Genomic DNA, 27,338 nt, shown 5'->3' with positions numbered 1-27,338 from the left:
TTTGAAGGTAATCTGTATTGTTACCAAAGCTGTTTCTTTTTCAGTGTGTATACCTCTCAGTGCAGTTATTTTAAAACCAGCAGGTGCTAAGTCTCAGATCTTTGACAATTGCCTTTTTTGTATCTATGATAAGACTTAGTTTTACTGCAGTTAATTATATAGTCTTTAAAATGTGTCTCTTTTCTGTTTAGCCTGTGTCCCTAGAAATTTTGATTAAATGTTTGAAGATATAGCTATTTTGAGTAAGTTTTGGCCCAAAGACTGAAGTCTAGTAATAAAATGGTATCATTGCAAGTATTATGTACATTTAAACAAACTGTACTATGCATGCATGGACAATCTTTTTTTATTTTTTTAAGTCTGTACACATGTTGAAGGGCTGTATCATGTGATGCATTTAAATAAATCCAACATTTTTTCTCTGAACAGAATTCATGGTTATATAAGAGTTAAAATTGATGATGCCTTTGTAGTAGTGTTAAAAAAAACGTTCCTTATTTTCCCTGATGTTAATGCATCTCATTTCACAAACAACTACTTGATAAGAGAAGTCAGATGATAATGGTGAAACAAATGGAAAAGACAGAAGTATCAGCTAAGTAAATGCTTCCATACAGATGGACATCCCAAAACACCACTTGGATAAAGTTTGAAGCAGAGTAGATTCTACTCACCAGTCTGGCTAGAGGTAGAGATGCCCATTTGTTACAAAATAAATGGATAAGTTCTTGTTTTAATAAAGAATAATTCCTCTTTACAATAAAAGAAACACAAAAGGGTTGCAGATGTTATCAGTATACGGATCAACATCTGGATTGTAGCACCAGGTGTGAAGTCAGACCTATTTTTCAAAATTCGTCTTCATACCATAAAATCAGCTTACACTCATTCCTGACCTTGGATGAAAAACTATATTTATTGATAAACAATAACATCCAACTCTATCTCAGTGGATAAAAGTGTCCTTGCATATTCTGAGGTAACTCTGGAGATGAGTTCTTTCAAAGAAAGGACCCCGGGGACCTTGAAGAGTCTTATTGTGGTCTTGGTCCACCACCACCATCGGCACCACTGATCCCAGGCCCGCCTCCAGGCCTGGATCTACCAGCACCTGGAGAACGTATGTCATGCCACAGCTTCACCAGAGGCTCCCTCTTCCTCCAAATCAGTTTGTGACCGTATGCCACATACCATCTGTAGGATAATATACACAGAGATGTTAAGATGTAGTGACAGCAGAATAGGATACTTCTACTAACTATTTTCAAGCCCAATAACATCCACATAACTCATTAAAAGATTTGGACATTTCTAAGTAGTATAAAACCTGTGCTCCAACTACAACACTAAGTGTAAAAACATCCAATAATAAAACACAGATTGTGTATTAACTGCCAAACTCCCTGCCAAATGATACCGTCCGGGTAAATACTGAACTTGGGAGGACTAACCTCTAGTACTTTGCACCATGTGTATGAAATGAATTGCTAAGAACTTAAAAAGTTAAAAGTCTCATCTCATTGTATGAATTTAAACATTTAATTTTGGACATTTTCACAGGTGTCTATGATTATTTCTGATGTGTTTTGTACGTGCTTATGTGTGACTGGCTGAGTTTACTTGTGTCTTATCTCTTCAGCTGTACTCTTGCAATAGAGATCTTGATCTCAACAAGATTACCTGACTAAATAAAAATAATAATGATAATATTAATACAGTGTGTAGTTTTCCTTATAGAAATTATTCTAGATATGAACAGACGTTTAGAGCCTACTTCCTTGGGTCTGTTGCAAATGTTTGTGTTTTTTTTTTTGTTTTTTTTTAAATCAGGCTTTAATAAAAGTATTTATTGTGTCACTGTTTTTTTTTTTTTAAATACAATTAGGACCTATTACACACTATTATATACACACTATTGCACTGTGTCACATCCTTCATTACAATAACCACAGGCACTGTAGTTTATTTTGAGTCAATCCCACATACACCATCCTGCTGCCGTACATAATCACTTGTGCACCAAACGTTAATTAATCTGCAACTGAAATTAGTCTCTAACAAATGCACTGTTTACTCCTGTTTAAGTCTGCTACAACCCCAGTGGCCAAGCTGTTATAGGAAATTATTTAACCTTTTTTTGTGACCTGTTTTTAAAGATTTATTGAGAGATGAGCTGAAGCCTTTTGGTTTTGGTCTTTTCAGGGAACTTGTTGGAACTAAAAAAGTAAATAAAAACACCAGTCTTGTCCTTTAAATGCAAAGGATAAAAGAAAAGAAAACACTTGATTTTACATTATTGGCCATGGCCCATCATTTATTAATAATATTGAGGAGTTTTGGAATCATCCTTGTTTAAAAATACTTTAAAAAAACAAACATTTGATTATTCTTTTTGGTGTAAAATGAATGAATATTGGTCACTTACACTCCAAAGAGGGCTCCACCAAGGTGAGCTGCATGGTCAAACAGCCGCCATCCCAATATAAGCCCTGCCGTATCTATAGCAACGAGAGCTTTCAGAGCCTAAAAGGAGAACAATGACAGGAACCTGACGTTACACAAAACAAAATGCATCAACTATAGCTATCGCTCTACCATGCATTCATACATGCATACTTACACATTCACTCATTCATACACTGGACTGTATCCGTTTCGTTCATGCACACAGATTTACATCTCTTGCCTGCAGCAAAAACAGACAACAAGTGAGTGTCAACTCCCTATTGCACTTTTCAGATTACACTTCAGAGGCGTGTATCTACATTACAAGAAAACCCTTTTTTAAAACCATGCATGGTGCACACCCAAGGGCATGAGTGCACACAAACACAAACATTGTGTACAACTTGGACACACTGTGCATCACTTACATTTCCTGCTGTGAAGGTGACCATGGGAAGGAAGATAATGCCTAGTTTGGCCTCTGGCACCTTTGCACAGACTGCAGCTAAGACTGCCATAACCGCACCTGACTATGAATAATACAAAAAAGACAGATTAAAAGATTAGGATTACTGGTAGTTGATTTGTATTAAGATGTAAAAAGATTTTAGTTAATATCTTACCGCTCCTAATGTGGGATAAAGCCGCCCAGTGGCTGTTTTACACATGTAGCTAACCATAGTGGAAATCACACCTGAAAACGCACACAGTGAGGATCAGGTATCACTCTTCCTACCGTCCAAAATGTTTTGCATCCCTTTCTTAATTCCAATTTCCTGTTTTCTCACTTACCCTTTTAAATGCAAATTTTAGGTCTTAAAAATTATGTTTTTTATGTGCTGATATAATACTGGATTTAAATTTGATTATGTTGTAAAACCCCAAATCCCAAGCCTATATACTCACCGGCAGATAGGTAGACTGCAAGAAATTGCTCCCTCCCTAAGAGAGAGACAATTCCTGAGGAGAATGTCCACAGGACATACATGTTAGCCATCATGTGGATAATGGAGTAGTGGCTGAAGGAGGACAGTACCATGGGAATGCACCGTGTTTCTGGTGGGGGGAGAGAAAAATGGACAGAAACCTTAAACGTTTGCTCGGAACACACAGGAGAGAGCACTTGATCACGGTCTGTGGATCAAGCTGCAATTTTTCTCCTGTTCAAGAGCATTTTGTTGAGACACTTAATACCCCTATTGTCCTTGTGTAAGCATTTTTACCCCCCCCCAAAACTCACTGGAGGCTGGGTTGGACGTGAAGTACTTAATCATGCTTCTTTGCATCGAGGGGATCCGCCAGCAACACAGGACTACAGCATTTACTGCAATGATACCTGGAAAATATAACAAGGAAAGTTGCTGTCAATAAAGAAACCTCTGTTTATATTAAGCACAAGTAAAGATGTTGATGCTATCCATTAAATTTGAAGAAACACAGCTACCAGTGACGGTCCTTTGTCCCTCGGTGAGGCTGCTCCAGAAGTCATCCACCATGGACATGAGGAGGATGAGCTGTCGCTGGAAGTCTGTCAGTTGGTTCCACCAGTCATGCCAGTAAGCCATGTCCTGAGATCCCTGGTAATATATGTATACATAAGTACCCTGATATAGGCTCAAACACACCCAGGAGAAAGATGACAGTTTGTATCATTAAAACCTCACCTCTAAGAATTTTTCGGACTCAGCTTCATCTTTTGCACTCTGAACTCTTGACTTCAGCGTCTCATACTGCAGGATGGCCGCCGCACCAAAGGAGCAGCCTGTAAACTGACATGGAGTCAGACAACAACCAACTCCAGCATACCATCCTAAACCTTATTGTGGCATGCATTTCATTTCTCACCTGAGCTGAAACATGAGAATGAACATTGAATCGAGAATCATAAAAAAAAAAGGAAAAAAAAAAAAAAAAGAGAAGACCTACCCCCACTGTGAACATCAGAGGTTTGAAAAGTGTCGGCCTGGGGACTTTGGGAGGAGGAGGAGGCCCTGGTGTGCCAGCTTCAGAGGGTGAGGCCCTTGTTTCTTTGGTGACATTGCCCTTTTTTGTGTCTGGCCTTTTGGCGTCGCGACGGAAGCCACATCTTTGTTGGTTGTAGGGGTTGAGTCTGTTGAAACACATGCAGGCACAAGAGGCAGTATTAGAATTTCATTGATAGATGGACAGATCTGGTAAATATACACCTGTGCAGAACACCCATACAATATTATCAGGTGAACCAATACAACTCTGCAGTAAATACCGTGACGCTTAATCTTTATATTTTCTTGAGATGTTGATTCATCTTTAAGTTAATGTGTTTGTTGATGTTTGAAGGGCTGCACAAAATATTTTCATTATCAACTGATCTGACAACTATTTCTGTTTAATCATTTGGTCTACAATTGAAAAATAGTGAAAAATGGCTGTCACAATTTCCTAAAGCCCAAAGTGACATCTTCAAATTGCACATAAAACAAGGAAAAACAGCAAATCCTCACAACAGAGAAGCTGGAGCCAATATAAAGTATATTTTTACGGGGAGAAAAAACATTCAAATTTTTAATTGGTTATTAAAACGATTGTTATACTACGTTATACTGTACATTGTTAACCTTTATGTTATGACCAACCCCATTAGTTTTTCCTAATGATGTAATTCAAGCACCACCTGTGTATGATTTTTAATGATGTACTCTGCTAGTCTGTAGGTTCAAGATATTAGCCTCATCACATAACATACTTTCTATGTATTGATTAAACTAAAGCTATTTAAGCTACGTACAATTCAGACGGCAACAAGCTAAATTGACAAGCTAAATTCGTTTTAAAAAAATAAAAACATGAAAAGTACGACTGCAGTACAACTGCATAACGCGTTTTAACTGTAAATTAGCTAAATTTAAGCCATTTCAGCCCCATGGATGTCTTCACAATGACAGTTGGAACAGTTAGATAATCACACACTGGGCCGACAAGCAAAGACACACACATCCTGTCAGTGTTACTCTGGTTTGGACAAATGCTGCGACCTGAACGGCGTCTCATTTACTTACCTGGTGCTTCGTGAAGTTATGTTTTTAGATGTGGTGAACTCTGTTTTGGTCCATTTCATTATCGTTACACATCCTCTCCACGCCATGTTTTTGATGACCTCCTGTCTGAAGCCCTGCCCACTGCTAGACAAGAGCTAATGTTGCGTTCAAGCACTCCTCTTCAAGCTCCGACTTCTGACAATCCACTGAAAAACTTGTAGTGTGACATAGTAGGCTAGGTATGTTGCTTGGAGGTGTGTGTGGGAATGTGTTTAGTCTATATGCAAATATTTGAAAGTACTTACAATATGAAAGTACATACAGCTCATCAAAAAGTCCCTGTAAAGTTAAAGGGCAGAAAATTGTTGTCATGTCTTAGCAAGTTATATGTAGATTATAGGCCTATTAGAGCTACTAAAATTCTGTGGTTCCCACCTCTTAAGTGTGAAATGTGCGATTTTGGTTTCTTTAGTCATCTACTATGATAGTTAACAGAATATCTTTGGGTTATGTACTGTTGTTCATGACAAAACAAGACATTTGAGGATATCACCTTGGGCTGTGGGAAACAGTAATCTACCCTTCTCACCATTTTCATTTTATAGACCAAATAACTAATCTATTAATCGAGAAAATAATCAACAGATTAATTGATAATGAAATTAATCATTATTTTGCAGCCCTAATGTAGGCTAGCCTATATGTAAACTATACATAAAGCAACTACTGTATGTAAATAAAGTAACCTATTAGCCTACATTACCAATACAATATTTATTCCAGCATTCTCTCGAGTACGTGTGCTAATCAGGTATGTACAGTTTATCTACATTTGTTCTAGAGTGACTGGAAACCAAAGAGTCAAAATCTTTGTATACTGAAACATATTTAGCCAGTAAAATTGATTCAGGTTAAAAAAAATAACAAACTCGATTTTGGGAAAAAGTTGGGTGTACTTGAATGCAGCAGAAGGTATAGGTTTATTATTATTGTGCAGAACCGTCTTTTTGTTTTCCATAAGAAGCACTTCACTTCCCACTAGTGGTGTCTTAAAAACCTACAGACCCGCATATGCATGTTGTCAGATATCCAGGAAGTCACAAATAGATAATGATAGAAAGTAATTCATTTATTGAAGTATTGTACTTAAGAACAATTTTGAAGCACTTGTACTTTGAGTATTTATTCATTCATTAAACTGATGCTATTTTATATTTTTACTTCACAATATTTCAGAGGAAAAATATTTTCTTTTGACTCAGTTACATTTATTTGACAACTTTGCAAAGTAAGATTTTACAACATATTATCTATTTGTAAATTATAAATTAAACTAGCAAATACTATATTTAGTTGTTAAATTAGCTGTTTACACATGAATGCATAAGTAGTTGTAAAACACAAAAACAATAAACCACTCTTAAATGGGCCATTCTCCATAATGACATAATGTTATAGGTATAAGTATATTTGAGATTTTACAAAATACAATATTTTGTTGTTTTTTGTTTGGTTGGTTGGTTGGTTGGTTGTTTTGTTTTGTGTTTTTGTTTGTTTGTTTTGGGGTTTTTTGTTTGTTTTTATTTTTTTATTTTTTTATTTTTCTATGGCCAATATCTAATGCAGGAGTTTTACATGTATTACATGGAGTTTTTTGTGTTTTTTTGTTTGTTTGTTTGTTTTTCCATTGAGGTTTTGCTACTGTTAGAAAGGTTATGGGAGTGATCAGTTCAGAATTCATTGATCTATGGTAATTTGCGCCAATGTGCCACCTGCTGGAAGACTAATTAATATCCCTCACTGGCAACAGAGCAATTAGGCTTAAACGGTGGAGTGTGGCTGCTTTAGACCAAACACATGCAGAACTACACACACCCACATACATCCACATCTCAATAAAGAAGATCAAAGCAAAAAAAATAAGGGCCTCCAGTCTTGTGTTCTGAGCGACACTCAGTGTCAAGCGCCAAACATTCACCAGCTTAAAACAGAACTTTGAGATCCCTCGTTTACATGTTGGTCCTTACCCTTGATTCACCATGCAAGTCCAAAAAACAACATACAGTTATGCCAAGGCTGCAGATCCGCCTACTTGGTCAATTAGAGGACTATGATACAAGCTATGTGAGCTGCTCCACAGCAAATACTTGGACATGAAGAGGAGCCGCCAAGATGACACCCCTCACCTCTCCACTTGATTCGCTGGGCAGTTGCAATGCTCCATGGGATTTTAACTTAGATGACTGGGTTCACTCTCACGAGGAGACCATCAACAGCCGTACCCAGCATGGCCCTGAACTACAAACCCATCAATGGCATATAGAGCCCCATGGAGATCACACCACGCCCGTCATTCACTACAGAGAGCCTGCCCCTACTCCCTACTCCTAGCCTACTCCCACAGCAGTACCTTTCAGAGCTAGACAACATCCGTAGGGAGAAAATTGAGCTGCAGCAGTCTCAGCAAGCATTTCATGCAGAACCGACTGAACTCAGGGAATTTAAAGAGGAGATGAAAAGGCTGATGGGATCAGTCCACCACATTAAGTCACCCTGTCAACCCATTCCCACAAACCCACCTGACCATGAGATAGCTGGGATTGGCCAACTCTTCAACCACACTCAAGGGCAGGTCTTCCACAGTGTCTATCACCTCCACCTCCAGTAGAGGAGCTGGAGGAAGACAGTGATAATGACTGGCCTGACCCACCTCTGTGGCCAGAAACTGCAGGAGTGACAGAGACTCTCCCAGCTACAGAACCAGCTGTTAAGTATGCTGGACAAGCAGATGACTGACCTTCAAGTTATAAAAGACCAGGCAACAGCCACTGTCCATCAGAGCATCTTGTCACCAGCAGCTAAGGTGTCTCCTCCACATAGGGAGGATCCAACAGTACAGACTCATTATGGGGAGGTGGAGCATCTGAATACTGGAAGGTTTAAGTTAGCTTCCCCCTTTAATGCTGCACCAGCTCCACTTGGCCCCCATGTCCTCTCCCCCACAAGAGACCACCCATGCAACTGCTCACAGGTGAAGTGGTCAGCACTATCACCAACACTTCAACCCCTCTATAGTTCTTTAGCTATTGCAGAGCCATTGCACAGAGGCACAACGTGATTTAGTCAAGATTTAGCCAAGAGAGCCAAGGCCATGCATGCCCTACTTCAGTCGATGGGATCCCAGCAAATTTTGGTTTAAGATGGCCCTGACTAAACTATCACCCCCAGATGGCACTGAACTGCTCAAATACCAGATCTTGGTAGACCATCTCAAGGTGGAAGAGGCCAGACTTGTTGCTGATTCCTACCCCAATTCTGCTACTCCTTACTCTGACACCATGGTGGCCCTTAACGAGAAGTTTGGATACCTACACCAGGTTCCTCTGGACAAGATTACCAGTGTTATGGATTCACCAGATATCCGTCATCCTCTCTCTCTCCCCTACCTTTCCTGTCTCTCTCTACCATCACTATCAAATAAAGTGGAAGTGCCAAAAAAATAAATTAAAAAAAAACAGAGCCTAGACACCTATGCTCTAGACAACAGTTTTACAGATTTGTGTAATTATAATACTACATATTACTGCTGTATAATTGACTCTGTTACACTGGGCTGGACTCTTGAGGGTCCCATGAAGTTAATGGAACAATGTCTTCGACCACAACAGTGCCTTTTCTCAGTATGTGCTCTCCAGACCACTGCTACATAGAAATGTTGAAATAGAAGCTCTGGAAAGTTGACATCCTCCTGTACAGGAATGAAAATACTGTAACCTGCTCAAAACAGGACAAAGAGGCAATTGACCTTCCAGTGTTTCGGTGGCGGGGGCGGGGTATGGTTGCTGACCAAAACTTGGGAGAGACTTAGCAGCCAGACATTTCTCTGTTTAGGAGCGGCTAAGATTGACACTAAAATGAGAATAGCTGGTCCACCTTAAAAGGTCAGTCCACCTTAAGTGAACCTGGTCAGGTTAGGCTAACCCATAGTCGCTAACTTCGGAGCTAACCCCCTTCACTTTTCCAGCAGTTGGGGAAGCAACAGATGAAACTTTTCTTGGTCTTGAGAAGCTGCTGCATTTATTAAGTGACACACTGTAGCCTATACTGTACATTTACCGCCAGATTGACAACTTGCTGCTAACCTTTTCCTCTGCTCTGCTCGCATTCGCCACCACTTTTCTGCCACTCACTCAACCACACACTCGCATCATACGCACATTACGCACTGGCCTATTCCTTAAAGCAGCTATGCTACTCTTATAACAGTACCTTTCACATAGCTGTCGTTTGAAGAATGAGGTGAGGGATGATTCAGGAATTTGATACACTAGTTGATGACTCAAAACATTTCCACAATAACGTGCAGTGTTATCGTGCTCGCACAGTGTGCAAGTGAAAATCATTAGTAGCCCACTGATATTAATGATCATGTGAAACTTTAGCAGTGGCACTCATAATTCTGCAGTGGCGCTGCACCACTGCAAAATCAATATAAGGGAAACACTGCCTTCTAGAGAAGACAATCCAAAGTCGAGGTCAATGGAATCCTCCGTTATCCAACCCCTCTCCTATGGAAGACAAACATGCCAGTCTTCCAAGACTTTCAAGAGGCAGTCATGCTCAACCTCTTAAGTACTGAGAAGCAAAGTAAGGACCCAGAACGAGCTGCAGGAGATTGAGAAGCTGATCCAGTCTGGTGCTGTAGCAAAATTAAATCCCAAAATCCCCCTTCAGGCAAGGGGAATCATGGTTCATCCTCCATCACATGGTGAGCCATAAGAACCGGATTGTGTTTAATTGTTCTCATGTGTAACAAGGCCTGAACCTGAATGACGTTTTACTTCCTGGTAATTCAGTTTTGGGGGTGCTGCTCTGGTTCTGTGAACATGCCATCGCTATCAGTGGAGACATCAAAGGCATGTTTCACTAGGTCTGCCTACTACAAGAGGACAAATCCCTGATGAGGTTTGTGTGGCATGACCTGATTCGAAACCAGCCTCCAGATGTCTATGAGTGGCAGGTGCTTCCATTTGGCACCACTTGTGGCCCATGCTGTGCTACATATGCACCAAATAGACCAAAGACCAGAGAAGATGTGCGGTTTTCTGTTGATCAGTGTTTCTATGTAGATAATTATCTACAAAGTTTGCCCACTCCAGAAAGAGCCAAAACCCTAGTCAATAAGTTAAGGGCACTTCTATCATCAGGTGGATTTGACCTTCGACAATGGGCAAGTAACGAGTTAAGTGTCATCAGTCATCTTCAAAAGGAGGCCCAATCCAACAGCAGTGAGCTCTGGCTAGGTCAGGACAAATCAGACACCCCTGCAAGCACTCTTGGACTCAGCTGGCACATCCGCAATGACACTCTGGGTTACAAACACTTACCCTTCAAGTATGGTGTGCTAACCATGTGGAACATTTACAAAGTGCTAGCATTGCAATATGATCCTCTTGGATACATCTCGCCATACACTACCCGTGCCAAATGCTGTTTCACCATTTCTGGGAGAAACAGTGAGACTGGGATGATCCACTTCTCCCACAAGGTTTAAAGCAGTTGTGGAAAGAGTGGGAGAATGAGTTACACACCCTGCCTCAAATCATCCTGTTCAGGCCCTACACTCCGGCTGAGGCTGACCTCTCAAGGGTCACTAGGCAGATGCATGTTTTCTGTGATATATCAGAGTAGGCCTATGGGTCAGACGCTTACTTCAGTATTGTGGATGGCCAATGTAAAGGCCATCTCTATTTTCTCCTGGCCTGCTCCCAAGTCGCTTCTAGGCGTCAGATGTCCATGCCGTGCTAGGAGATTTGTGCCGCTGTAACCAGAGCCCAGCTAGCTAAACTTGTGGAAACAGCGCTCACACTGAAGACAGTGGTGGTATGGCTGCAATCAGAGTCATGCCACTTCAAGGTCTTTGTGGACACCCGAGTGGCCGAAGTTCAAGAGCTAACCAATCCACATTCATGGCAGTATGTTGATTCAGCATGGAATCCAGCTGATGACATTACAATAGGGAAAATGAAAAGAACCTTTCTGAGCCAAACAGATGGATCCAAGGCCCCCCTTTCTTCTCCAGAGCCCAGAGCGTTAGCCTGTTAAGACAAACACCAACCCAGAAGTCAACTTTCCGTGGCACCACTTCAGCAATGTCTCGAACTCCCACCTCAGGAGAACGAACCCTGCAACAGCTGGAGGGAACTGCTTGAGACTACTGCAGAGAATTTTCATGGGGCGGCAGGAACTGGAGGTAATCTAACTGCTACTGCTGATGACTATCGCAAAGTTGCGAGCCACATTATCAACAGGATACAGCAAGAGAGTTTCCCTGATTAACTGCAGCTCCTTAAAGCAGGAAGGCCTGTACCTGCTAACAGTAAATTGCATGCCTTGTCTCCAGATCTGGACAAATCAGGAGAATTTATTACAGTTGGTGGTAAACTTGAGATGTGCAACAGACTTATAACTAAGCACAGAGGTGTTGCTACTGTTAGAAAGGTTATTGGAATGATCACTTCAGAATTAATTGATCTATGGTAATTTGTGCCAATGCGCCACCTGCTGGCAGACTCATTAATACCCCTCATAGGCAACAGAGAGGAATCTGGCTTAACAGGTGGAGTGTGGCTGCATTAGACAACACAAATCTAGAACCAAACACACCCACATACACGCAAACCTCCGTAAAGAAGACAAAAAAACCTCATCAGAGCAACCAGTCTTGTGTCCTGACTGACACTCAGCGGCGAGTGTCAAACATTCGCTAGCTTGCAACAGAACTCAGATCCTCATCTTTTAGAGGAGTACTTCTCAGATCCTCTAAAAGATGGATCTGAGTACTTCTTCCAGCACTCCAGGTAAAATGAACATAACAGGTTTGGGTATAGAACAAGACAGTAAACAGTAGAAGGTGAAAGCACTTTAAAAAACAAAAAACAAAAACCACACATCACACAAATGTGTTGATATGTACAAAATGTTAGTAAAAATATAACTAATGACTCATTGTATTATTATTATCACTATTACCAAAACAGGTGATAAACACACTGGAGTTTATTTATGTAAAAACAAGAGAGAAAGTGGTGAAAGCCTTGCAGAGCTGAGCAGTACTAATGGCACTGGGTGTTGCTATTGGCATCTGGACAAGTTCCACAAACTCCTCACAAGCTTGCCAGTGACTCCAGAAATAGGTGAACAAGTTAGAATTTACAGTGAAAAGGCTGCACTGCAGTGTCTGCAGAGTAACTAGGGCTCTCCTCCAATGTAATATCTGCATTTGACTTGCCGGGCTACTTCAACCACTAGACAATATTGCACAGAGAAATCCTGTAATAGAGCTGGAAAAGAATAAAAGACGTTCGTAGGTAATTAATCTTAACTGAAGCAGTCAGTGCATCCTGTGGGGGCATTATAATATAATCTCACTTCTGCAAGAAAATTATATAGTCATAGAGAAAAGGAGGGTGTTGAGATTTCAGAGCAAAGATACAATGTGCAAATAAAGAGAGAGCAATGTGCCTTTGCCACTGTATGGACCCAAGGACACACTGCCAGGTTAGATGATATGCTATGGGTGCAGGTCTGGGGCAGGGGAGGACAGGAAGGTTTGGGAGACGAGGAAGAAGAGGAGGAGGGAAGGGAGGGGTGACAGTGACAGGACAGATCGAGGTAGGGAGGCCTGAGAGAAGAACAGGAAGAGGGTGGAGAGTAGATGAAATACTCATAAATATTTGAGTGGCAACAGGAGTTAACTTAGGTAAAGGCTGCTTGTTATTTGGATTTTGGTTTAAGAGCCATAACGGTGAGCTCAGTGCAGCAGCACTGCTAAGCAATAACAAACACATTCATTTCTCTGTGACTTTCTCTGTGGTGCTGAAATCTGTAGAGGACTTTAAGTTCCTTTTCTGATCAATGCAGTGCATTTTTTCCCAGCAGAGGTGTCCTCTTTCACGTCCTCTCATCGATTCGCTGTGAACCGACGCCAGCCAGGATTCGCCTGTGTCGGCAACAGGGCAGCAGGGCCTCAGTCATGTGACAGGAAGTGTGTTGTTCTGAAATCAGAACAACTTGTCATTCATGTAGGACACCCATTCATCTTACTGTGACTATGTCCAGCTAGAAAGATGGGTAAAGCAGCTCAAAAATTCTGTCCTGTGCTGCTCCTGTATTTGCATTGGGATCCACAAGCAGGCAGGCGCATGATACAAAACATCATTTGGCCTTGAGGCTTCTATTTCAGCCCAAAGGCTAGAAACATCTTATACCAGCAGCACAGTCTTTTTATACCATCAGAGGAAACTCTAGCTGTTATCATAGCGTCCCATCAGAGTGCTGACTGGGAGCTTTCTCAGACACTGATCAATGGGCCAGTTAGATAATACCACACTGTGACTTGTTTTCTGTTTTTTATCCTGCATAGATTTTGAGACTCCGTCTCAAGTGTGATTGTGATATTTTTTAGGTAGCTGGTTTACACTAACAAACTGTATGATTTGCACACTGAGTGGGATTTCAGATAAGCCCACCACTGCAACGTCCTAAGGTACAGCATGACAGCATCAACCTCTCACTGTTCCTATTGATTGCAAAAAAGGCGTTTATGTAAAGGTTTGTTTTTCTTTTTGTATTTGGGATAAACAAAAAAAATCATTACAGATTGAGAGGGGCACTTGAATAAATGTGAGAGAAGCACACTCTTTTACACACACTGAACCTTTGTGTACCTATCTGCCCCGGCAGTTCACACTGACACAATTTGATTACACAACACCAGCCACTTCCTCAAGAGCTTTTCGCTCAATCCCATTATGCTGAAACAGCCAGCACATTTTGAATGCACAGTCTTTGTATACTGTACACTGTGTCTATCAAAATTCTACTGCAGTATAATCAAATAACAGGCACAATAAAGAGTCAGATGCTCAGGACACAACTATCGATCTGTGATTCATTCATTAAATATTGATGTCCCTCAGCAAAATATCATATGCCTTTGCTATCACTAAAGCAACATGGTATGTGTTCAGCAGGTGTGTGAGGACGGGTCTCTTAACTGTAGGGTGGAAGAAGAAATTATTTGTTGTTTTAACATTACATTGTTAAAAATAAGAGAGGATATCATGAAAAAGTGTAGCCCTTGTATTTGGTGAATTTTGGAAAATGACAAGTACATTAAAGTGCAAACAGGCTTACTAGCGAATGTGCTTATATGAGGTATATTTTTCATAAAATAGCTCAATAAAACCCAGAAATATTCTGGTGAACAGATTATCAAAAATTGGAATGACTATTCAATTGTGATGTGTTTAAGTCTGCAAACTTGCACGTGGAAGGCAGTAACCTAATGGAAGTTTTTATTCGGATTTCAGGTTTTATGAGCGATTTATGAATTTTGTTGTGGACATGAAGGTCTGAAAATCTGAAATCTATACGCAACATTCTAGATCTGTCTTATATGAACTTGTGGTGTCATATGTAGTGCATGACACATTAATAAAAACTTCATTAATTCATATGCACAGTGTGTATATGCAAATATTTTCTCATTCATTCTTTGATGATGCTTATGTGCTTTGTTAAACATAAAAAGGAGAGCCAAGACATTATTACAGTTTCTACCTCAAGAGTTCAGAGAGCAAATTGAAAGTTAAGCAGAATCCTTACAGGAAAGTCAGGGTTTATCCTCATAGAATAGAACAAGTTTGTCAACTAATCATCAGTACAAACTGTAAGCATAAGGTTTCACTGCTGTCTCGCAATGACAGTTATAATGTCACCTGATTTGATATTGTGTTTCAGCACAACAGTGAAAGAACAGCTCCTGACAAAAACATCCACTGTACTTCTGCATCGATGCACACCCTGCATCCGTTCACCCCTGCAAAACACACACACACACGCACACACAAAAGTCCCACCCTCCTTCATTCTTTACCTGAGCCCTCAGTCCACCTTACTCAGAAACTCTTGCAAACACCGAGGCGTAAACTGCATTCACTGTCGCCCCCACGCGTGTCAAAGGGGTCCCAAACGGAGATCATTTTGCAATTTATTACTCGAAACAAGCAACTTGCCTCTCTGTCGTCGCTGCTCTGCTGTTCCAAGTGAAGAAGCGCATTCCTCCAGCCTACGTCGGCAGTATCTTTAACTTCTGCACCGCAAGGGGACATGGGTGATAAAAACGCCGGTAAGAAACTTCCACGTGCTTGTAAGTTATGAGCTCATATTGTTTAGGTGTGCAGCTATTTTTGGACGCAGTAGTGTTATTTGTGATGATTCTAGGATCACACAGCCTATGCGGAACACAGACAATCTCCCAACTTTCTTCTCTTTTTTTTGCATTGTATCAAACTTGCATGCAGCAAAACACCACATGCAATAAAATAGAGATGCACTGTTTGAACTTGAGGAGTAGGATGCGGATGGTACTGTTTATGTGCGTTTACCAACCAGCGATCAGCACATGCTTCAGTGCTGCAGCGCGATGCTGCTGTTGTATCCCGGCTTCATGGTTCAGTCTACCGCCCCGACTACTTCGCTCACCTCGATGAGCACTTTTATATACCCCCTATTATATAAAATACAACTCGTGTAAATATCAGGCCTTCATAATACTGTTTTCATCCCTAGTGTTGCGCATGGTAAACAGCTTTAGTCTGCCTGCCGGAGCTTTCCTTTACTCTGTCGGTGCTGTCAGCTGATTTAGAAAAAAAACTGCTGGCTCTCCACTTTTTTTTCGGAGAGATGAAACTGCTGTTCTCTGTGCAACCGCGGCGGTGTGGCCTGAACCATCAGCATGCGTGTTGTTGACAAAGCTTTTCAACTCTGCCAGTAATGGGCTGTAAAGGATGTTATTTAGAGCTATCATACACAGTCTGCTGCATGAAAAAAATGACTATACTGCTGCCTCACAGCTTAAAATATTTGACTCACTCTACTAAAACACATGTGTCTTACTGTGTCTGTTCTGCAGGGCAGTTTAAAGATGCATGAGGTGAAAGCAGGCACATTCCCCACTCAAAATATATTTGGATAAGGGGGCAGAGTGCCCTTGGTTAAGTAGGGTATCCTTCTCTTTCACAGTCGGCTTGTCCTGTTTTAAACTGAGTTTGCAGTAACGCAAAATATACAAAAGTGATCTGAGCAAAGGGGTACTGTCGTTTGTTGGCAGTTTCAAAGCTATAAACTTGACATTCACCTTTCTTAAACCTACTGTGGGATCTGCAGAGTTTATGGCCTCATTCATTGATCCCACACAGGGAAAATGAAGAGTTCACTACTGCAAATATGACAGGCTTTGCACTTTACTATGTACGTTATGCATAATGTCTATCTGTTATCATTGTTAATACTTCCCACCGCAGCAGTGTTTGCATCCTTGCATTATTCTTGAGAGTGTCTAATCCGTGTCATTTCATTAGACATTACAGGTCTTTTCTTTTATCTCCATTCAGTAGAACTTTTTCATGCCACATGTCCACATAAAGTGCAGAGACTTTCAATATAACTAACTCCAGGACAATCAGAACTACACAAAAATAATAATTCATTCATGTTTGTGAGGAATCTGATCAAAATGTGGCATCAAAGTTACATCAGTCATTTAGCTCATATAGGAGGTGGCTGATATTCTCAATGAAAAGCCAATACCAGCTTGATACAACATATTCATTCTAATATTATGATTTGTCTCCCTTTAAACCAACACTGTTTTTGCTTTCTATACTGTGTTTGTAGTTCTCTAGCTTTTGTATAGAGACGGCAGGGCACCAAAAGCCCTGGGTTCACTGTGTGGAAATCAGGTTGTAGTCATTTTATTCATTGTAATTTTAGTTTGAAATATACTAAATGATCAACTACCATGATAAGGGCCTGATTTATTACCAGATCTTGAGAACCTGTCAAATACTAGTTTAACTGATACAGTGCTATTTTGTGTTTAATCAAATTATCACACAGTAAACCTGGGATTACTTTACATTTATTTGCCCCAAACACCTATCTATCTATGAGAACACTTATCTATGAGAGCCATTACATTGTGGTTGGTTCAGCACTGGTCCTTGAGCTATCACAACAAAAAACCTTCATGTTGCACACACCGTAAAGCACATTTCTGTCAGTGTTTTATAGGATGTGGTATCTCCTACTGAACCTGGTGTCTTCCCGGTGCATTTCTCCTTTTTTAAGAAAGGAGGAAAAGCTCTTTACAAACAACTACACACACCCGTTTAGTGCTGCCGTTGATTCCCTTTTCAGATTCCTCTACACCTTCTCGCTGCCCTCATCTGTTAAATCCCCTCTTTCTCCGGCATGCACACGACAGCAATCTGAACCTCTCATTCCTGATTTCCCACAGACTTGGAGTCTTGACTGTCTCATGATTTTATATGTACAGTATGTACATGACAAATCCTCATCACAGTGAACGCTGAGAGCTGCAATTTTAACACTATGAAATTCATCTGAAGCTTTGCATTGGCAGGTGTAATTTGCTGTGCTAGTTGCTGTTACTAAAACCTGGGATCATGAAATGTGAAACAATGGAGACTTTTAGCAGTTTCTGAAAATATACATGAGTAAATAAAATAAATAAAAACACACAACAAAATCTCCTGTTCCTACATGGGAAGTTAAAAGGCTAGTTGTGTCTTATTACTATTATCTTTTGGATGCTGATACGTCATCTCTGACAAGTATCTTCTTGCTGTGGTGTTGTACTCCGATTGAGCCCCTAACCTCAAGTTTGCACGCTTGCCATTTTGCAAGAGGTTTTTGGCAGCTTTACTTAATGCAACCATTAACAGATTTGCAGTGCCACGCCACTGGTTTTAACAGCAGAGACCTTGCTTTTGCTTTGCAGAATATGAGAATGCTTTCTGACATTTCAGCATAATGGCAGTTACCTTGACTTGTAATTGATTGATAATCCATCACGGTGAACATTGAGCAGGTTTTCCACACAACAATAACTTCCCTTTAACAAAAACAGAAACAGACATAATATTTGCTGTGATGGAGCATGTTTTGAGACTACAAATTAATTTTGATTTTGTATAGAAATAAAATGAAACAACCAATTCATTAATGTTATCTATATGTGAATTATGGTAAATGGGAATAGAATGATATCAATGCAATAACACTAATAGGGTCATTTAAAGAACATAATAGTGAATTGTAATAAAAAAATATAATACTTATGTTACATTAAGAATTACATTACGAATATTTGATATGACTGTAAACCAGTGCTGCAGTCAAAAAAACCTGATAACATTACTTTTATACATAAGGTTTTAAATTAGTAAGTGGCTTTTTCATATTTTGTAATGATCTGTTTTTCTCATCCATCATGCCCCACTGTGGGCTGCGCTGCTGTAAACACTGAGTCATCCTCTGACACCCCACTAATTTTACACTTGGATTAGTTCATACATCATGTTAACAAAAACATTTAACTTGAATTTCTTCTTTATATGTATGATAAAATATAAATAATTTTTCCACAGTGCCTAACAATCTCATAGTGTATATTGCGTGCAGTTTGTCTGCTTGTTTTAATGCCGTTTTTAAGGCTGCACCATGTGGGAAGTCAAATGAAAAAATCTAGATATGTTGTGCGTTGTTTTATATATAGGCCTACTTCTGTGTAATGATATTTGATCAACGCTTGGCTGCACACCATAAATTTGTAATGATCGAGCCATCAAAGCATTTGATGGGTTGAATAGTTTGAGGTTAAATATTCTTGAAATACAGCAGTTTTTTTTTCTTTCCTCTGCAGAACCAAAAGATAAGCTGCTGAATTAGAAATAATAAACCTCTATTAAACTAAAAGCACACAACCTTTTTTGTTTCATATTAAATAATCTGGAAGAAATCTGAATCTCAGTTTGCAGTTACTTTTCTGACCTGGATATCTATTTTTTTTCTTTTAATGTTTGACCAGCATAATTACATTATATTAATACATGATACATGTCGATTGCAGTCGCATTCAACGCTGGTATCACCTTACAAGGTGAACATTTTAACCTCACTTCTGTTAACATACTGTATATAGGAAGGTGAAATGAGAGCTGGCTTGTCTAGGATCTTTCCACAGTGTCATCACAGACAGATTTGAGTTTGCTCAAATACAGACAGGACACATCTTTTTTTGGAGGGGTCGAGGGGTGTCACATGGGGTCTGACGGCAAGAGAAATTATTGGAGGAAGGAGAGTATTACGTCTAAAATCAGTATTTACAGTATCTAATGCTAATCTAGATATAAGTGATTAATGTGAGGACTTATTGTTATGACTTCTTATTTTGATATATGTATCTTTCTCCATCATAAACCTTGAAGTGATTTTTATTTTAATCATCTATCCATATATCATTTAAAAATGCTTAAGTTTAGAAAGGCTGATATTACCAAAATGGATCATGCTGTCCCTGTACAGCTAATATTTTCATTCAAACATTAAGAGTTTAAACAATTTTACTCTTTTATTCAGTCTGGCAATGATTGATGGGATATGTAGGACTTGAGGATAGTTAACTCTAACCAGTATTTTAAGATCTTGGCTCACCTGGCTTTGTTTTTACTTGTGTTGCGTGAGCTTTTTTTTTTTTGCATGTGAAATTATGCTTTTCTGTCTTTTGCTGTGGTTGTGGAACAATATTCTTTTAGGCAAAGAAGTACAGCTAAGTCTCCTAAAACACACGTTCTACAGAAATACTGTAAAGTGGAACTGTTTGGCAATCAGTTCTCTGGCACAAACAGGTGTAAACCAATAAGCTATTTGTTGTGGTATGGGATGGTCAGTCCACTGTTGACATACAGAAAAATACAGTATGTTCGGGCCATAAATCTGTCAAGTGAAGTTTAGATTAGCAAGTTACTGCCTGTGCCCTTCCTGCCATAGCCTGTTTTGTTTTCCTTTTTTCTCCTTCCTCATACTCTTTCTCTCCGTGCCTCTCTTTGCATATAACGGTGATTGGCTCTGCAGTGGGACAGTGTGCTGTAGTGGGGGCTGAATATACAGCATTATCACCATATCTGTGACTCTGGGTCTGATGCCAGCTCCCTCCCTCCACCCAATCTCCCTTTACTCCTCTCTGACCTTTTCTTATTTGCATGGCTGCTGTTGTTGAGGTATTTTGCTGACCTAAAACACCCTTTTTATGTATGTTGCATTTCTTTCCATTGTGAAGGCATGCTTCCAAGGTCATCAGTGCCATATGATTTGTTGTTCTTGTGGTGCAAAGTTATGCGAGTGCAACAAAAGAGGAATATTTGAAAAGAGTAGCAGATATAAAACACCTCCAATGCAGTAATGTTAAAGTAATGCTGCAGCAGATTTTTTTGCAGAATGTCTTGGATCACTAACCGACCTCTGGAACAATATTCTCTCTGTATACAGCAAATATTAGTGTGTTGTTTTGAGTGTATCTGGACACATAAATGATTGGTGATGATACTTCGATTATTTCTCTCTCTCCCTCACTCTGCTACATGTTCAGATTTCAGTCTCTTTCCTTCTTATTTTAATCTGCTTTATGTTATGGCACCCCCTAGAGTAGGAAGTAGAGCATAGTTTTGCTTCCAGGGCAATGCTGCTCATCCTGGACCTGAGATTTTCAATCTAGGATTTGTAACCAAAATATAAGATCTTTGTAATATACTGAATGGGCAGCACACAATTATAGTGTTATTTCTAACTGCAAACATAGAATATTTATAGCCTAGACATTTTTGGAGTCGCTTTATATAGTGGCATTACTCCAAGTGTCTTATTTAGTCATTTAGTCTAGCACTTAACACCATGAGCGTTTTCTGGTGCTACAAAAATTCAGAATCCCAGAAGTGTACTAAAAGTGGGCCATGCTGTATATAAAGCACAACAGTATTGACACTATTGTTGTCAGATCTAGCTAACTTATGACTCTCACATGATAACCAACATGTACAGTTATATCATCAGGTTAAGCTTGTGTTTTAAATCTATTTTGTTGTTCTTGTACATGTCATTTGTGTTTACTTTTTTTAAAAAATTATGGAACACCTTTTCAACTTTTATGTGGAAATTAAATTACTTGCTTATAGTTACTCAGAAATATCTACAGGATAAAGTCAAAGCCAGTACAACTAGATTACAACTAATTACATTAGCATGTTACTGTCAACAAGTGGCAACCTCCTGCCACATGGATCAACTTTATTTACTTGGATGTATCATGCACAATCACGTGACCACCTTATGTAATTCCCCACACTTGCACTGGCGTCGTGGGTGCACTTAGGAAGCTCTATTTCAAGACAAAGTCAAGGTAGATTTTCTTCTAGATTTTTTTTCACTCCATTTTCTTCTCCCTTCTGGAGCTTTGTCAACAGACTTTTGGTCAGTGCACTGCTGCCGAAGAGGCTACTGTTCAGACCACCTGGCTTTCATAACGCAGTGTGACTGAGCCATAAACTTTCTGGTCGTATTGAGAACACACCGTTGTCTTTAAAGCGATGGGCTGCAGCTGACGTAGACTCTGCGTTGTCCCGCTTGTTCCCAATGCTCTGAAAAAAAAAAACAGAGAAAAAAGAAAAACTATTGGCTTTCTGGTTCCAACATCTGTGCAGCCAGCGACAGATCGTGCAGCCCTTGTCGCCTTTACTGTCAGCTCCGCATTACCTCACTCGTGGCCGGCCTGCCACTTACCCCTGCAGTTTAACTTTGGCGTGCATGCTCTCTCTCTCTCTCTCTCTCTCTCTCTCTCTCTCTCTCTCTCTCTCTCTCTCTCTCTCTCTCCCTCTCCCCCCTCTCCCCACAGTCTCTCTCTCTCTCTCCTTCCCTGCTGTTACGTCCGCTGCTGGTAAAGACGCGGAGACAGAGAAGGGGGGGTGGGGGGAGATGTACAATTAAGAGCACATTGTAACGTCCTTGCGTTGCCTGCCGTGGCGGAAGAGGAGTGTGCAGTGAACGCGAATGACCGTCGGTGGACGAGAAGAGGATAGACAGAGAGAGATAGGGCTAGAGAAAGAGAAAGAGAGGGAGAGAGAGAGAGAGACAAAGAGAGAGAGGGGAATCACTCAAGATGCCTCGTTTTAGCGTAATTTGTCCTGCAGACTGTGCCCTTCCGGCGTTTTGAGGGCTGCTGTGAGCCTATAGAGAGAGGCTGGCTGGCTACGCTATGCTGCCTGACCCTGCTGTGTTGTGATAGCGCTGTCCGATTGTTTGGATTGAGGAAGGCTCCCATCAACCCAAATCAATGAGGATTCTGAGGCCATTCCTTCAGAAAGGAGCGCATATGCTGCAGTGTTTCTGTGGACAACGATCGAAGTCGACCACTATCACCAACGGTGAGAGACAAACATAGCACCATAGCTCATAGCAACCTTTGCATGCTTTCTCTCTTGAGTGATGAAAAAAAAGAAAGGGGGGAGATAAAGGTAGGGGAGGTGGAGAGGAAGGGGGGGAGGGCTTCATTGGCCACTCGAGTGTGTGAGTAACATCTTCCGAGTCTGCAGTGGAGAGAGCCTCTCCTTGTGCTCCGCTCATCTGTCCCGAGTTTTGTGTGCAGTCTCCGGCGCCGCGGATAGCTCCTGGCAGTCAGCGTCGAGCCGCACTACTCCAGAGAGGAGAAAAGGAGAGGGCGAACGACTCCAGATACTTTACCAGACTGAGCTATATTTGCAGACGAGCGTGTTCCAGTGCTGCATCTGAAGCGGGCCAAAAAAAAAATGGACAATGCAGGGATCAAGTCATTAAACTTCAGGGGCCTTGGAGAGGCAGCGTTGTTAGGGCCCCAAAAACAAGCAGCGCGGTTCAGCACCACGGATAGCGCCATAGCAGAAGCGCTCCAGGGCAGAGGCTCCCAAACTTTTCACGTCATGGTTTGCCTAAATTTAGTTATATAAAACCCAATTTGTACCCCAGTTGGATTACATTATGTCTAAGGAGTAAAATCTCAATTTACCTAACTTTTTCTACATAATTGTATTTTGATATCACTTGAAACATCTCCCTTGTCTTCCTTTTGTTCTGTAAGTGACATTAAACTATTCCTTATTTTGAAGGCCTCTTCATTAGCTCTTAAAGACCCCTGGAAGTCCCCAAACTCACCCACTTTGGAATGAGCTACTTTAATGCATGACTGTAATCCAGTCACAGTCAGAACAGCTGCATGTCCTTTCACCTGGGAAATCAAATATTACATTTGAAAGGGACCTACTTTGTTATATGTCTACTGCAAAACATGATGTGAAGTCTCAATGACAAACACATACAGTCTCCACCATCACATGCATTGTACAGAATCACCACTCAACAGTCTTTGGCAGTAAGCCTAAGAAGCCTGCCATGTCCTCTAGTCATATCTCAGCCATTTACTGCATTGCTGCTTTTGTTCACTCGTACCATAACTAGATCTCCAAAGGCATTAAAAGAACACCCCCCAGCATTTCCAGAGTGAGACAAAAAGCTGTTTTACTGGGAGAGAAATGCAACACCTTCTCCTGCCTCATCTCAGCACTTACAGTATGCAGGATCTCCGGTAGTTTCAGCTAGAGCGGCTCTCAAATTCAGGGCAGACAATTAGAAACTCCATTAAGCACAGTTGATTCCTCTGAGGTAGTTGGACCAAAAGCAGCACACACACTGGGATCTGTAGAACTCGGATACGAAGCCCTATCAGTCCTTATTCTGCATCTCTGCTCACTGTTAGATGAACCTTATGACCTCAATCAAAACTTTATGAGTCAGCTCATCTGTGTTGACACAAATGGATGAAAAGCATGAATGCGTGGATTTAGTTAAAGCTGTTGGAGATGAGACTGTGTCAGGCGAAGGCTTTGTATTCAAAGTTTCAAAGTTTTGCTCATTTACAAGTTCAATCTTTTTCTATTTGATTCTCTGTCTGAATTGTTGTTTATCATTGTTATTTAGCAAGAAAGAAGAGTTCCACTGTGGCTCTGCTGCTCACCCAAGTCAGTAACATTTCCAATTAGAGCTAAAATATGACGAAAATATGCTTTTTCCTTTTTCCATATTGAAATTTTGCTATTTTAGTCTGCACTGTTCACACAACATCTATTGCAACATCTATCTATTATCATTATTCTGTTGCTCTTCCCTGTAAAAGTTGTTTTTTGGTGAGTTTTCCCTTATCAGAATTGAGGGTCTAAGGATAAAGGATATCATATGCTGTTCAGATTGTAAAGCCCCTTGAGGCAAATTTGTGATTTGTTATATTGGCCTATATTAATAAAATTGACTAGATTTTAAACAAACAATGCCCTGTTTGTGGATAATGAAACAGCCGATATAAAGTCACATCTGAGCTCGCCTGTTAATTATACATAAGTGATTCATACTCCAAGATAACTCAAGAATATTCTTTGTGTAACTGAGTATATTTCAGATACAGTTGGACTCAGTAAATCACCGATCAGACAAAGCAGGGGACCAAAAAAAGGGGCCAAAACCTTGGCTTCCTGCACAGTAATCTCACTGCATCATTCACTGCTCCAGAGACTTTGGCCAATACAAAACCACGTAAAGCAAGAGGAGCAGAAAGTCTTTTGCTCTCTTTCGGTTCAGGCTTTATGCCAGATCCACCTCCCAGGGATTTTTCTGTGAAAGATGTTTCTGAGTAGGCTTAAATGTTTGCACCTGCTTGTCCTTTGTAGTGTCAAGTTTGCACCTGCCACCTGGCTTTTCTTGTGTGTAAGTTAAGTACAGCAGTTGGAATGTCTGAATCACAGGATATGTGTATGGTGGGTGGCATAACAGAGAAGCAACCAGTAACAAAACCTTGTCCTGAGAACTGCTTATACTCCCATTTCTTATGATGGCACTGTATTGTGTGATAGTCATGATGTTGTAAGTTTCCATATGACTGTTTAATCAATATAACATCAGGTTTTCATTTAAATGACTTTGGAATAATGGGTGACCATGTTTTATGGATTGAGCTTTGACTCTTACACTAAATGCTGCTGTCTTTGTAGTCTTGTCTGTGGCATTTTAGTAGAATCAAACACCCAAAGCTGGGATTTTTGACACCTTTGTATTCTCCTTCAAGCAAGATTAGTTTTAATGGCTAACCTAATTAGTCTTAAAAGTCTTCATTAGCAGTTGGTTATCATTTCTCTGCTTGAGTTTGTCTGGTTTTACTGTTTTTTTGCATATGAATCAGGACAAAAATATAACTAGTTTCTGAAATAGTTTCCGATGTAATGTACACTGTGTTACATCTTGAAAATGTATCTTGTTTGCAATGCAAGGATCAAATATTTGCCTCACATTTTGCTATACTCATTTTTTAGCATTACTTTGTTATGCTCACCCATACAACTTGGGTTTTTGTGAGTAGTCTATAAGAGTAGTCTTTATACCTATCCCATTTATAACTATAAGCAACCAGTAAGCTTTGATTTGTGGTGGTAGTGGAAGTGCAGTCATGAATGTTGTGAACCACAGTGACACTCTTCTTCACTCATATCTCTCCTCTTTGCTTCCTGGAGACTCGGCAACATAGTTTAGCAGACACAATGAAAACTAGTCTGGCCTCTCTGAGTCAACAAATCTGTGAGGTATCTCAAGGACACACTGAAGTGACGAACTTCAGAGAACGGGAAAACATCCTACCAGTTTCTCTCCGAGCACCTGTCGTTCATTCTCTTTCCACAAGGTGGCAGCAGGCGTAAAGAAATTACTCCGGACAACAAGTTACTCCTCTAGTGGTTTGCTGGGGCTCTGATTCACTTCTTCCAGCTTTCAGAGATGTTTAATTGCTATGCTGCAGTGGTTCTGCTTTCATTACAAATTTAGGTGCATAAAAACAAGCATAGTTGTAGTGATGAATGAAAAAAATGAATACACACCAACTGTACTCATTCAATACACAACATTCATATTTTTTATATCATAATGACAAATGAGCATAAGATAAAATATAAAAATCACGCTGTTCCTAAAAATGAACAAACCTCTTCATATAGTCAAAATCAGTTTAACTGACAGTTTAAGTGATTGCCATGTTTTATCTGCAGTGCATTTCATACAAGCCAGCAGTGTTTTATCGCTCGTGGACGTACCCTGGCTGGAATGAAGTGAACATCAATTGTCTCTGGTATGGGGAGGACGCCTAGCAGATCCTCATTAGGGAATACTTTATCTTTTCCTGACAAAGATATATGTCCCATGTCTCTATAGCGCTCTCCGCCACAAAGTCCCTCCCATTTCTGAGAAACCTCACTTTGTACTCCAAACCACATGCTGTTTTTTTTTTTTTTAGAAGTGTATATCACACTCTTGCATATCGGTTAGAATGATGAATGTTATTGTTATTGACGTTTCTTTGTGCTGCAGTGACATATCCATTTCTATCACTCACTGGCAACTCAATGAGAATTCAAAGCTAGAATGCATTTTGATTTAGACCCTGACTGACTCCAACCCTTAGTTTCTAATTTCTCTTTTGCTATCTTCATTCTTACTGTCGGTCTGTCTGTCTCTTTGAAAAGAAGATTGTATCTGCCCTCCAACTCTCTCACTCTGTCTCTCTCTCTCACACACACACACACATACACAAAGGGCTATGCAGGGTAGCAGCGCCTCACATTCAACACTTTCAACCATTATATCCAAATCTTACATAAGGGGGGGACAGACTGTGGTAGTCAAAAGAAAATCTCTCTCTCTCTCTCTCTCTCTCTCTCTCTCTCTCTCTCTCTCTCTCTCTCTCTGTCTCTCTATCTCGTCTCGGTTCCCTCTCCAGGTTTGATTTGGAGAGAGAGTGTCAAACCGAGTCCTAGAAAAAGCCTCTAAATGTTTCATGCTGTTTCATCATGGGGAAGAGAGAGGTTTGCTGTACTGCTGAAGACTCAC

General features: G+C 40.4%; 1 protein-coding gene across 2 annotated transcripts; it reads right to left on the bottom strand.

Moving 5' to 3' along the window:
• Nucleotides 1-892: 892 nt before the first annotated feature.
• On the bottom strand, nt 893-5,623 carry parla (presenilin associated, rhomboid-like a). Of its 2 annotated transcripts, none has more exons than XM_067605775.1 (10): nt 5,484-5,623; nt 4,372-4,555; nt 4,110-4,214; nt 3,890-4,022; nt 3,686-3,781; nt 3,352-3,501; nt 3,069-3,139; nt 2,874-2,975; nt 2,426-2,523; nt 893-1,194 (listed from the first exon to the last, which is right to left on the bottom strand). In XM_067605775.1, exons 1-10 carry the CDS (start codon nt 5,567-5,569, stop codon nt 1,035-1,037), a joined length of 1,185 nt encoding a protein of 394 aa, XP_067461876.1. In that variant the 5' UTR covers nt 5,570-5,623; the 3' UTR covers nt 893-1,034. The 2 variants fall into 2 exon arrangements, with proteins under 2 accessions (XP_067461876.1, XP_067461877.1); XM_067605776.1 differs by lacking the exon at nt 893-1,194 and adding an exon at nt 2,621-2,686.
• Between the last annotated feature and the right edge of the window lie 21,715 nt (nt 5,624-27,338).

Source organism: Thunnus thynnus, chromosome 12, assembly GCF_963924715.1.
Source record: "Thunnus thynnus chromosome 12, fThuThy2.1, whole genome shotgun sequence".
In the NCBI taxonomy this organism is placed as follows: Eukaryota; Metazoa; Chordata; class Actinopteri; order Scombriformes; family Scombridae; genus Thunnus; species Thunnus thynnus.
The sequence above is the reverse complement of the archived record's forward strand: the minus strand, read 5'-3'. Positions and strand labels throughout refer to the sequence as shown.

Coding starts and splice junctions, on each gene's coding strand:
- parla (XM_067605775.1), bottom strand. CDS start 5,569: ATGGCGTGGAGAGGATGTGTAACGATAATGAAATGGACCAAAACAGAG. Junction 3,782..3,889: donor GGGACAAAGGACCGTCACTG/GTAGCTGTGTTT, acceptor TATATTTTCCAG/GTATCATTGCAGTAAATGCT. Junction 2,976..3,068: donor TTTATCCCACATTAGGAGCG/GTAAGATATTAA, acceptor TATTATTCATAG/TCAGGTGCGGTTATGGCAGT.